This window comes from Amblyomma mixtum, chromosome 5 (assembly GCF_055824585.1).
Source record: "Amblyomma mixtum isolate Tamu chromosome 5, ASM5582458v1, whole genome shotgun sequence".
Lineage (NCBI taxonomy): Eukaryota > Metazoa > Arthropoda > Arachnida > Ixodida > Ixodidae > Amblyomma > Amblyomma mixtum.
In genome coordinates this window covers 163,272,801-163,285,435 of record NC_143016.1, presented here as the reverse complement: position 1 = coordinate 163,285,435, position 12,635 = coordinate 163,272,801, and the positions used below count along the sequence as shown (strand labels likewise).

The 12,635-nt window shown below is 47.6% G+C and overlaps 1 protein-coding gene across 25 annotated transcripts in view; it reads right to left on the bottom strand.

The window, feature by feature from the left end:
- Positions 1 to 5,470: 5,470 nt before the first annotated feature.
- The window catches only part of LOC149344356 (coiled-coil domain-containing protein AGAP005037), a 443,868-nt gene continuing 436,703 nt past the window's right edge, over positions 5,471 to 12,635 (bottom strand). For all 25 annotated transcript variants that reach the window (XM_089546281.1, XM_089546282.1, XM_089546283.1 and 22 more), the window contains one exon: positions 5,471 to 10,906. In XM_089546281.1, the coding sequence (XP_089402407.1) occupies positions 10,673 to 10,906 (234 nt within the window). In that variant the 3' untranslated portion in view covers positions 5,471 to 10,672. The remainder of the gene's footprint in view (positions 10,907 to 12,635) is intronic.

Below are 12,635 nucleotides of genomic sequence, written 5' to 3'. Positions count from 1 at the left end.
CTACCTGCCCAAAATAGACATATTCCCTTACCATTCCAGTACATCGCTACCTACCATAAACTCCTATTCCCTTCCGAGGCTATTGAATATTACCCTAGTTTCCAGCAGAGGCTCTTTCGGCCCTACCTGCCTTCCCTTACATCCCTAACACTGCCACTCTGTCTGAAGGCGGTTGGTTTACAGCCCACTACATTGGTTCCCACTACCATCCAATCCCCAAGTCCCGTGGACACAGTCACACATCCCCTACTGCACCCCCACAATGCCAGCCTGGGCCCCCCCCCCTTTTCAGGTGGCCGATTATAAGATGATCTTCTGACCCCGTGACTGCCTGAACCTCGCCCGCCTTCCATCGCACTCGTCTGCCTGTGGCATCGCCACCGCTTGTGAACTACGGATGCCTGACTTTCACAAGCTGTGTACCGTGTTCACCACCGCACCAACACTGCTGACATCAGCACTCCCTCTGCTCCACTGGCAGACCGGCTCTGTCGGATCACCTTGGTTACCTTAGGTAACAAGACCTTCTCTATGACCGCCTGCGTTGCCGCCCCCGATGACTCGTGCAAGGGCGTGGTCCACAATATTGTGCCACCACGAACATCATCCCATTTGAACTCCTGGAACTCCTCCGTGCTCCCGACTATCAGATCCTTTATGCTCGCCGCCTGGGCTCTTCCAACACGGCAGTTGAATACGAGGGGAGAAATTCGATGGCAACAGAAATCAAAGACAAGGAGAAGGAGGTAAACGCCAGAAATTGACGCAGAATAAGTAGAGGAAATTACAAAATATAATGCCATTACGGCCAACAGTACCTATGATAAGGTAATGATCATAATAGATTTGCAATCACCTTGTAAAAATTGTATGAAAGGGTGAGTCTCAACTAAAGCAATATATGTACTGCGAAAAGGAAGAGACAAGATGATAGAAACAACGATAATATGGACTGCTGTACATGAGACGCTCCAAATCAACAATGGTGGACACTCCACAGCCTGAGGATTGGCAGGCCAGACACTGCAAGAGGGGCACTCAAATGAAAGCCAGGGGCTGATCGCATACCATGATATATTGCAATATTACAGATTAGTGAGAAGAAAGTACCCACAACGAGATAAGTTGTTGAAGAAAGAAGACACAATCATGCAGACGCTTGCAGACAAACCCTTATCCACGCCTTAGTTTAATACACAAGATACATCCAACGACATATGACACATGCCCATTCTTCGGAGAACACTGAAGCCTGTATCACGCAGTTTGGGCGTGTCAAAGAAACAAAGAAATACTGAAAATACCAAACGCAATGCATGACCAGTGGGAGGAGACCGTGTCCAACTCAACCGCTGACGACCAGAGGAGCCTGGCCATCAGAACCCAAGCAGTAGCCGCAGCCCGCAATTGAATCTAGGGCGGAGGACTGCACTCATGCTCCGCCCCATCATAACGAAGGCCTCAGTTCTTGCAGTCTTGATGGCATTGGTAGCATAAGAGGGTTCTCGCACTCTCCGCTCCTGCCATGCAACACGGAGCGCCAGATGCCTCAGCAACCGGTCGACCAGACGCCACGACGACTCGATTGCAATCCCCACCGTCCCCTCAACGACAATCACCGACGCAGTGGCATCGAACACCTCGACATTGTTGAAGCATGACACCACCCACTGTGGACCTACAGATTTCAGTCGACGGAACCGATGTTACCACCCTTGTAGATACTGCATGGCGCCGACTATTCTGTGCTTAGTGGCCAGTTTGCCGCAGCACAAGTGACTACCAGTTGGGACGACCCTCAGATACATACTGCTGGAGCGATTCAGCCCACGGGAATGTGCACGTCGCGAGTAACAGTGCAAGGGGAAGCCTTCCTGGCATCATTCGCTACCTCAGTGCTCCTGTGATGTCATCCTCGGTATAGACTTCCTAACAGAACACAGCGCAATCATTGGCCTGCAGGTTAAGTCAGTCAAATTTTCGACTGAGAATGCCCTCCGAACCAACAGCAGACTACCAGCTGCACTACACATTCTTGACGAGCAGCATGCTGCCATGTTTTAGTGTCATGGTGACCGTCGATACAATGACACTCCAAGCAACAGAAGGTGTCGTCAAGAGCAAGCAGGTTTTGCTTCTGGAAAGAGGCATTGCTGTTGCCCGGGCACTTGTTCTCCTTGCCGATGGTAAGGCTGACCAACTTCAGCTTGAACACCAGCACCTGAATAAGGGGACAACTGTGGTGTACCTTGAAGCCATCAAAGAAACTATGTGCGCTCATAGTTTAACCAGCGCGCCGCCGACTGCATTCGATGCCCCTACCAACCTGAACTACGACGTGAATCCGGACCCGCCTCACCACTGTCAAGAAGAACTCCGGACCCTGCTCGACCGCTACCATAGCTCCTTTGTGTCGTTGGCTCACGTTAGACGCACACATCTTGTAAAGCACCGCATCATTACAGATGACAATCTCCGTCCCCTTCGGCAGTCATCGCGCTTCCCCTAAGGAACGCACTGCTGTCAGGGCTCAAGTTTCGGATGTGCTGGATACCAACGTAATCCACCCATCTCGGAGCCCGTGGGCAGCCCCTGTGGTCCTTGTAAAGAATAAAGATGGGACATTGTGGTTTTGCGTCGACTACCGTCGCCTGAACAATGTCACGAAAAAAGATGTTTATCCTCTGCCAAGAATTGATGACGCCTTGGGTCGCCTCTGCGACGCCAAATAATTCTCTTCTATGGACCTGAAGTTGGGGTGCTGGCAAATCGAGGTTGACAAGAGGGACCGCGAGAAGACGGCTTTCATCACACAAGACGGGTTATACGAGTTCCAGGTCATGCCTTTCGGACTTTGCTCCGCACCAGCCACTTTTGAAAGACTCATGGACACCGTTCTTGCTAATCTGAAATGGCACACTTGTCTTGTGTACCTGGACGACCTGATTGTCTTCGCTCCAAATTTCATGGAGTACCTTTATCACCTCGACGTGGTCCTGCAGGCTATAAAGTCCTCTGACCTTACACTTAAAGCCGAAAAATATCATTTTGCTTATGAGGAGCTGAAGTTCTTAGGCCATGTAGTCAACTGAGATGGCGTCGTTCGGGATCCAGAGAAAACCGTTGCCACTGTGAATTTCCCGGCGCTGCGTGACCTGAAAGAAGTTCGCCGCTTCCTCGGCTTATGTGTACATTACCGCTGGTTCGTCAAAAACGTCTAAAAAATTGCCCCACCCCTTACCCACTCGACCAAGGCTGATGTGCCGTTCACCTGGGGCATCCTGCAGGAGCAGGCTTTTCAAGAACTCCGTCGCCTTCAGACACCACCCGTACTGGCGTATTTTGATGAAAATGCCGATACGGAGGTGCACACCGATGTCAGCAGTGTTGGCTTGGGCGCTATTCTGGTTCAGGTGCAGAAGGGCCAACAACATGCCATCGCCTACGCAAGTCGGGCTTTGTCCAAGACTGAGGCCAACTATTCTGCCACCGAAAAAGAGTGCCTCGCCGTCGTATGGGCCATTTCGAAGTTTCGTCCATACCTCTACGGGAGACCTTTCGAAGTCGTCACTGACCATCACGCGCTTTGTTGGCTAACCAGCCTCCAGGATTCCTTAGCGTGCCTCGCAAGATGGAGCCTACGCCTTCAAGAATATGAAATTACTGTGACGTACAAGTCCGGCCGTAAACATTTAGACGCCGACTGCCTTTCCCGTGCACCCAGCTCCAGCAGCCCCTATTGACGATGATGCTTTTGTGAATGCCCTCAGTCGCACCGACTTCGCCGACCAACAGCGCACTGACCTGGATATCCGAGCCGCACTTGACTTCCTTCAAGGTACACGCGCCATGCTCCCTAAGGCCTTCAGCCGCGCTGTGTCTTCTCACTGCCTCAATGACGGCATTCTTGTCAAGAAGAATTTTGCCCCGAACAGTTGCCAGTAGTTGGCATGCCAGCAAGCCTACGCGACGAAATTTTACACGCCTGTCATGATGAACCCTCTTCAGGTCACCACGGTGTCACTCGAACCCTCGCTAGAATTAAGGAAAGGTACTTCTGGCTTGGTCTATCTGCCGCCGTGACGCATTATGTACGAACTTGCCGGAACTGCCAGTGACGCAGGGTACCACCTCTCAAGTCTGCTGGTTTTCTCAAGCCCATTCCACCCCTGTGCAGTTCATTCCAACGAATTGGTATGGACTTGCTTGGACCGTTCGCTACATCCAGTTCTGGAAACAGAGTAATCATAGTAGCTACTGACTACCTGATGCGCTACGCAGAAACGGCAGCTCTCCTCAGTGGCACTGCCATTGAGATCGCCAAATCCTTCATTCATCAAATTGTTTTGCGGCACGGCGCACCAGAGGTTCTGATTACAGAGCGAGGACCTGCCTTCTCGGCTGAGTTAATGCAGCACATTCTTGTTCTTAGTTGCACGCAGAACGAACGCCTACCACCCCCAGACAAACGGATTAACGGAATGTCTCAACAAGACACTTACTAACATGCTGTCGATGCACGTGGACGTAGAGCATAGAACATGGGATGATGGCGTCTTACCTTATGTCACGTTCGCGTACAATACTACCATCCAGGAAACTACCAACATGACATCATTCCCTCAAGTTTATGGATGCATGGTAACGACAACGCTTGACACCATGCTTCTCCATTTAGACGACCCAGTAAGTGATGACGTTACCACTTTTCTCCAACGCGTCGAAGATGCTCACCAGCTCGCCCGGGTGTGTATCCAAGGACAGCAAGACCGGTATGCACGCGTCTACAACCTGCGCCAACGAGATGCTGAATTTCTGGCAGACGACCTTGTCTGGGTTTGGTACCCGATCTGACTCTGTGAACTGAGCGAAAGACTCCTGCTCCATTACTTTGGTCCCTATAGAGTTCTCTGTCATGTCGGCGAGCTCAACTACGAGATTGTCCCTCACGAGACACCCGAACCCCAATGACGCAAGCGTTCCGAGGTGGTCCACATGGTCTGCTTCGATTCTTACCACTCTAGGACATATTGACCTTGTGTCGTGTCGAGTGTGTGTTGTGTGGGAAGCATCGAGGGGCTAATGGCAACGAAGATTGCGGAAGAAGTGTGCGGCTCATGCTCTCTCCTCGGCCGTTCTTGCTGACCGCTGCGGTGCTTATGTCTTCGGGCTTCGTTCTTGATCCACCTGCAAGGTTACTAACTATGTGACAATAATTTCGCAATGCAAGCAGTTTCACTGAGGCACTGTACGGAAAGTGGCAGCAGTGCTCTAATTGCAAAAGGCTTAAGCCCTTTTTTTTTACATTGAACTATTGGTGATCGACGTTACTGTGTGCTTGTCGCACTGAGAGCAATTAACTGCTTTTGCAAACACCTGCGGCGATTGGTGTCACATGCATGTTCATGTTCTATATGGAACAGCAGCGCACGGAGCAGCGCTGCTGCAGGTGGAGAATTGGACAAAACACTTTGAACAAGACGTGACTTTTTATTTTGACAAAATTCACAACAGACGTATCTTACAATTCTAATCCGCAATCCGGTATCAATCAATGTTAAAGAAAACACGAGTACACGCTGTACTTAAGATAGTAGCGACTATGGCAAGTCGGAGAGCACCTGAGACGAGCAATATAATAGAAACGCCACTTGCTTAGACATACGAATCCATCCGCTGCAGTTCACGGTCTAAAAATAACGCTTCAGCGCGGCCTATCCTTCGCGGGAGTAGGTTATCCGCAAACCGCGCCAACTAGTTGTACACAAGGAAAAACCGCTACAGTTTACGTATGTACATACAGACATAAGTATGTAAATGTTAACCTTGTCACATCTGTGCACTGTTACGAGTGCTGCTAAAAATAAACATAAATGAGACATACCAAACTCGCATCCACATCACACTTTGGTCAAACAGTGGCCATGTCCTCTAAGAAAGCAATTAGGTTGGCAAACAAACTGAGCAGTATGTCGTAAAAAATGCCTCCCTCGTCTATCCTTTAACAGCAGGTCCATGAACATTCCTAAAAACACTGTGTAGCCCAGTCTAAAGAGGGGTGCATTTTCGTTTCCGGGAAGAAGCTTTTTGCTGACTAATGACATCTGACTTAATTCAAGGTCATCTGTCATCTTGGATGACAAGGTTTTCAATAACTTAAATTTTGCCCACTTCGTAAATGAAATAAGTACACTATAACGTGAATTATCATGAAGTTACATGAGCAACACTGCGCCACTCCTTCGAAAAGAAGGAGGTGTGCAAAAAACTTTGAGCGCAACATTTTTGTGTGCAAACAGCCTAATGCATTCAAACTTATTGCTCAAGATTGTCGTGAAACCCTGGATGCCAAAGGCTTCTGTATACTAACAAAGGAACTCATCGACCACGTCAGGCTCTCGGTAAGCATAAATACTCTCACACGTATCACAAAAACAGCAGAGCGAGAAATTGCGGACTCTTGTGGTAGTAAGCACAGAAGAAATTACCTGCATGTATAGCAGCTTCTTGATGTTGAAGACAGCGAGATAATCTCAATCTCCAGAATAAACAGCAAGTGTAAGTAGGTGGTGGCAAACTGGGTACATAGGGTTACTTGCGCACGACATGATGAATGCGAGCGCAAAGATATACTTTGAAAATTAGGCGCTTGCTAAAACGGACAACGCATGGAAGGACAAGATGAGGTTCCACCTGGCCTTTTAATGTGCATTCATAGTAACATTGGTCACATGTTAACTAACAGAAATGTTTGCCTAGAAGTTGTCAAACATGCACGCGTGCTGAAAAACATGGTAGTGCGTTAAAGGCTTTCTTTCTGCAACCGAAAACACCCACACTTTCAGTGCCCGACAGATTCCACCATATGTTGAAACGTGATCTCCATCTCCTTCTCATTTTAGCAAGTTTGCTTTTACGAAACGGCGTTTTTTGAAACAGTTGGAGTTTTGCATTCGCTGTATCTTTCAGAAGGCATTTATAAACTTGGACTGAAACGTGCCTATAGACTGAAGCCAACAGAACCTGGTGGTGGAATTTTATGGTCAGCTTTTTTCTTGTGATCACGAAAGGTAACATACCATACGACACGCGATAATAAGCGCCTCGTGTCGGAAACGGAATTTATTTTGAAATGTTCTATAACATTGCACAAGTAGTAATGCTCGCCGTGGAGAATTGCCGCACCGCGTTTTACATGACGAGCACAAATGAATGTCTACAACGTGTATTGTGTCTTGGGCATTCTGACGGTAAATGCCACTTAAATGGGTACATGTTCGTGACTGTCCAAGATGGGCAAACAGAATCTAAAATTTAAATTGCACGTGTACCTAGAATACTACGGCTTCAATTTCCTCGGAGCTGTCTAAAGGTACCCGTTCAGAAATTCCAATGCCAGCAGCACACTCGCAGACATCATCCACATTTAGTTCAGGTTTTGTAGAAGAGCTCGTTTTCAGCGACATTTGTGCAACTTTACCTGCTGCTTCGCATTCTAATAAACTCATGAACAGCAAGACCACGAATGTGGTGAACAGGCATTGATAAGAACGCACCTTAAAAGTGGACTCTGGCAATAGTATGGCTCGACTAAAAGGTGCCTTGGCGTACAAACAATGCCACTGCCGCGCCAATAGCTCATCAACACGTAACAACAACACACGCTAAAGTGAAGTGGAACTCCTCTGAACAACTAGTTTTTTTTTCCGTGGAGTAAGATTAGAGGACACTATGTACTTTCAGGTAAGTGGGCAAGGACTGGAGGCAGGTACTTGTGGAAACACGATGGCTTAGACAGGTTTGTTGAATACAGAGTTTTTTTTTCGCCTTATGTCAGTGGATGCAGAGACAACAAAATACACTGTGGAATCCGTGGAGTGCTACAGGAATGAAAACTTGGGAAAGAGGCAGAAAAGAGATCACAATGTCTAAATGTACGCCGTCGTGAGCGACTCAAAAGACAGCCCATGAATACAAACAATGACATTAGTGGAAAGCAAAAGGCAGGCCCAACCATAGCTGGTGTACTGAATATATTAATGCCTCTGAACATTTCTCCTCAAAACAGTACTATTATGGCACTTTAAACATGCAAAAACATCAAGAAAAACCACAAGGAAGACTCGTGAAACTATCTGCATCATCATATTTTCCTCACTGAATCCAGAGGCTTGTCAAATAAACTGGTGTAAAAGAGACAAAGGCCGCTCGTAGAGTTCCTTACATCCTCAACTTGCGTGTGTGTGTAGGGACAAGATTGAGTTTAAATTTCAGTTTTCAGGTTGAATAGCTTTCTGTAGCATGCTGATCAAAAAGGGTGATGCATGATGTAATGTCCTTTTCTTGGTTGTTTTCTGATAGCAATGTATATAATTGTCTCATCTAAACAAAGTCAGTTAAGTCAGCACTTATGTGTCAACTTTTCCCTGTTCTCATTTTGCGTTATGTCGCGCTGCAATTCTTCATAAAACACCAACTAGCTTGCACAATCACCTTATTGATAGGTATAGGCATTTTAAAGTTTGTAGCACATCAAAAGAAGGACAATGTATTTGCCTCTGCTTGTTTCATTCAAGTAACTCTCTTTTACATAAGAGATGGTGAGCTCCCCTAGTGTTGAGATTTCTTTTAAGCGTAACACATAAAGGTTACGCCAATACATGCCTCTAAGCAGTGTTTGTGTGTCAAGAAAGCATTAAGAGCAAGATGAAAAAATACGAGCTTAACGAATACTTAAAGTCCTTTAGCAATACTAACAATTGGACTTAAGGCTCGATCTCTACCAAAGCACAAGAATAAATCATATAATGATAGTATAATGCATGAAAATAAACCTTTCTCGTTTGTTCAAACCTTCCACCCTCCCCCAAAATGCGTAAAAAAAAATGCCACCCCAGCGGTAGACATCTGAAGCGAGCATCACACATATAGAATATTTCAACAGCCCTGTGATAATGAGGAGCAGTGTCAGAACTCCTTGCATTACAACACCCACTGGCAACTACATATACTAATCCTTGAGGAGTGTTTGCAATGCACCCGCACACTGTGAATAATATGCATGCCCGCAGTATGTGAATATGACGTGCACTGAAATCGGTCCGTATCTGCCACTGTTAACTCTGAAGATGGTGTTTCTGAACAGACACATGAAAAGGCGGAGGCTAAAAAAAAAGAGTCTATAGGATAGAAAAAGTAAAAAGCAAATGTAAGTAAATGTACCAGCAAGAAGGTACTGGGGTGTCAGTTCCAAAAGAAAAATGTGGGGTTCTATAACGAATGTTACATCGCAGGCTGCGATTCCTGCGAAACTACTTTTTTTTTACAGAAATGATTGGGCAAGTGTAAAGCCCCGATACATTAACAAAGCTGACCGCGGTGCCAGAGGCTTCTTATTATTACAAAAGTGCAGGGGGATATTTTTTTCTCTTGGAAAGCTGTGAGCACTATGCTAACTAACAGCGATAATGCGTGACAAAGTACGCCCCCTTTGAAACAACTTCTTTGCAATCCACGCACGGCGTTCACTGAAAGCTGCCTGATGGACAGCGTAACGTCGACAGCGTAAGCGTCAAACAGCATTGAGGGCTCTCTCTACAAGTGTATATGTATATATGTATATATCTATAGCGCCATTCTGGAAACTTCACCGCACTACACACTGCGCAACGTATCATCTTCCACTCATTGTTATGAAATAACATCTCAGCGCAGCATCCACACCATGTAACGCACCCACTCTTCAAGGAGGAAGAGACAAAACGGGCATTGCAGTGTAAAAAAACAAGAGTGCGACGCCGAGGCAGCGCGTGATATGCGGACCTGGCCGCCTCGTCGTGGACAGTTCTGGCCACGTGGCTGTTTACATGTGAAGCCACCATGTCGCGTAGCTGGCCCAGGCCTGTCTTCGAAGAGGCACGGCGAACGCTCCCGAATAAAAGCCTCGTCCGCAGTCGCGTGGTCACCCAGATTCCTTCTGTTCCTAGTGCGTAATGCCCCGTCCTTCGCTGCTGACTGGTCCATACTCAAGCCTCTAAAGTTTGCAAGCACCGCCTTTAACGCTCTTCTCGCTCGTACGTGACATGTGCCGGCTGGTATAGCCAGGTATGCGATGTGGAAACGGTTCTTTCTCAAAGTAGTGTCGCAACGTTGCCAAGTGTTTCGATTGCACTTTTCCCTCGGCACTTGTGCTGGTGCGCACGGAAGGGAACCTGCAATGGCAAGTGCACCAGATACAGCATCAACTTTCATCAATCGCTCCCTTCCGTTCACTGCTCTAGAGGGGTAATACATTGCGATATTTCGACAATAAACATGAGGAATGGACGCAAGGGGGTTCAAGCAATCTCGCTCGCGTGCAACGAAACGTTCAAGTGCATGAGACAGCACTATGTACGAAATCCAGATCAAAACCTAGCCTTTCCGAGATTTTTTTCGTTTTTGTTCAGACTGCGTACCATGCTCGCAAAGCAAACTGAATCTTGCCGCTGGTTCCAACAAAACCAACTATGCATTAGCGCTCGCTACGGCAATTCCCTTCCGTACGCACACCGCGCTCGTGGCGTCTGCGACCAGTGCTCCCATAACATCAGTTGTGGAGGCCCCCAGGGGGGAGCACGAGTGCGCCCCAAGGGCCGAGATATCCGAAAGAAGCCGCGCGCATGGTCCACCACTACAGTATGTCTGTCTCGTAGATCTTGGCGCCCGTGCGCAGGGCCGACGACGGCACCGCCAGGTGGGTGAGCGAACCGGACGCGCCGGCACTGCCCAGGGAGAGCGATGCTTTGTGCAGGATGTTGCTCTCGCTGCCGGTCTTCTTCAGGTCCGGCTTGGGCGGTGACAGGCGTTGGAGAAGTTGCAGCCGGGCGTACTGCTCCTGCAGCTGGCGCTGCTTGCGGAGCAGCTCCTGCGCAGAGCCAAGCGAGCCGGAAGCGGTAAGACACATGTCATGGCCACTGCTCTTGCTCGACAGCTTTGGCTAGCTTGATGAGCACCTTGAAAATTACCGGGACATTTAAGGAACTTATGTACGAGTTATGCAAAAGCATTGCTGTTGCAATTATATTGCAATTACATTAGAATTCTGTTCCTTTCCAGTTGGTACAGTTGTCAATGCGCAGGTACTGCGTGTTTCCCCGCCTTTGATGACGTCACACCGTTTCAACCAGTCGTGAGTTTTGTAACACCGCCACTTATCGTGTCGTTATCATGTCCATGAGCCATCTAATCCAATCGCATTAATAAGCAACTATCTGCACTGAAAGTGAACCTTTAAAAGTGAGAGACGTGCACATATCCACAGAAGTTTCGCAACCTGGAAGCCACGAAGAAGTGTTTAATATTTTTTTGCCCATGAAAGGGATCTAACTTGACTAGTGAAAGGGGTCTAACTTGACTACTATGAAATGGATACCGCTAGTTCTATTCTGCTTTTTTTTCTTGCTCTTTGTTCATGCTATTGAATTTGCATATGTGACCTGACCAACTCTGGTATGATCCTCAAGAAGGCTTACAGTATTAATAAATTATTGAATAAAAATTGGCCAACAATTATGTTTCTCGGTAATGCGATTTTTGAGCGCAGCTGCTGTGGTAATTCAACCATAGGCGACCACAGACGGAACAATCAGTGCCAAACGGTGGCAGACGTGGTTTAGGATACGGCAGAGTGCAAAACGATCCATTGCCGCCAAGCTTATAGCTGAACCTCTCCTCGGAGAATCCTCACTGGAAACATTTGTAAATGACATTACAGCTTTAGTCACGTGGCAACGACGTAAGCAAAGATGTTAATCAGGCTAATGTGATTTGTCGGAAATAACGTTAAATTCACTGCCTGACAGAGGACTATTGAGTTGCTTGGAATTCACTGGGTTTCGTAGCGCAATTGAGTCCCTTATTCGCCGTCTATTGCTTAAATTTCAAGGGACTGATCATCAATCGTGCGCGTAGCTGCTCAAGTAACACATTATATTACACGCTATTTGCACTTACGCTGCACCACTTAACACAGAACGTCACACATCACTGTTTGAATAAAAACGGTCGCAAACGGTTGATGGACGATTCCATACATGCTTATTATAAAGGCGTGGCAAAATGCCACAAACAGCGAACAGTACAGCTGCCCTTCAACATTATAATTTCAATAAGGAGTCCATTCAGACAGCTTGGTGTAGAGGGGTTTATAGCACCAACAGACAAGGACAAGAGAGGTTGCACAAACACACACACAGGCCCTCTTTTGTCCTTGTCTTTGTTTGCACTATAAGCCCCTCTACATCAATCGCCCAACTGGAAGTTTTAATGAAGTTCATTCAGACAGACAGGGGGCGAGAGGGGAGAGACGATCGCCCCAAGCCAAAGGCATCGATGTGTGTATGCGGTCCGTATAGCGTTGTCAAAAAAGCAAGCACGAAATTTCTGGAAACGGGCGGCGGCGCCGAGAAAGGGCGCAGGCGCCGCAGTTCACGTGAAGCTGCGTCTTCCTTCCCATGACCTCTCGAGAGGGCTCGAACATCTCGGACCTTAGGTCCGCTTGCGCCGCAAGGTCGCGGGGAGAGGACCAGGGCTGTGAGTTGAGATGCGCTAGCATAAGCCCGAGCCTTCGAGCGTGCTCCAGAAAATTTTTTTTG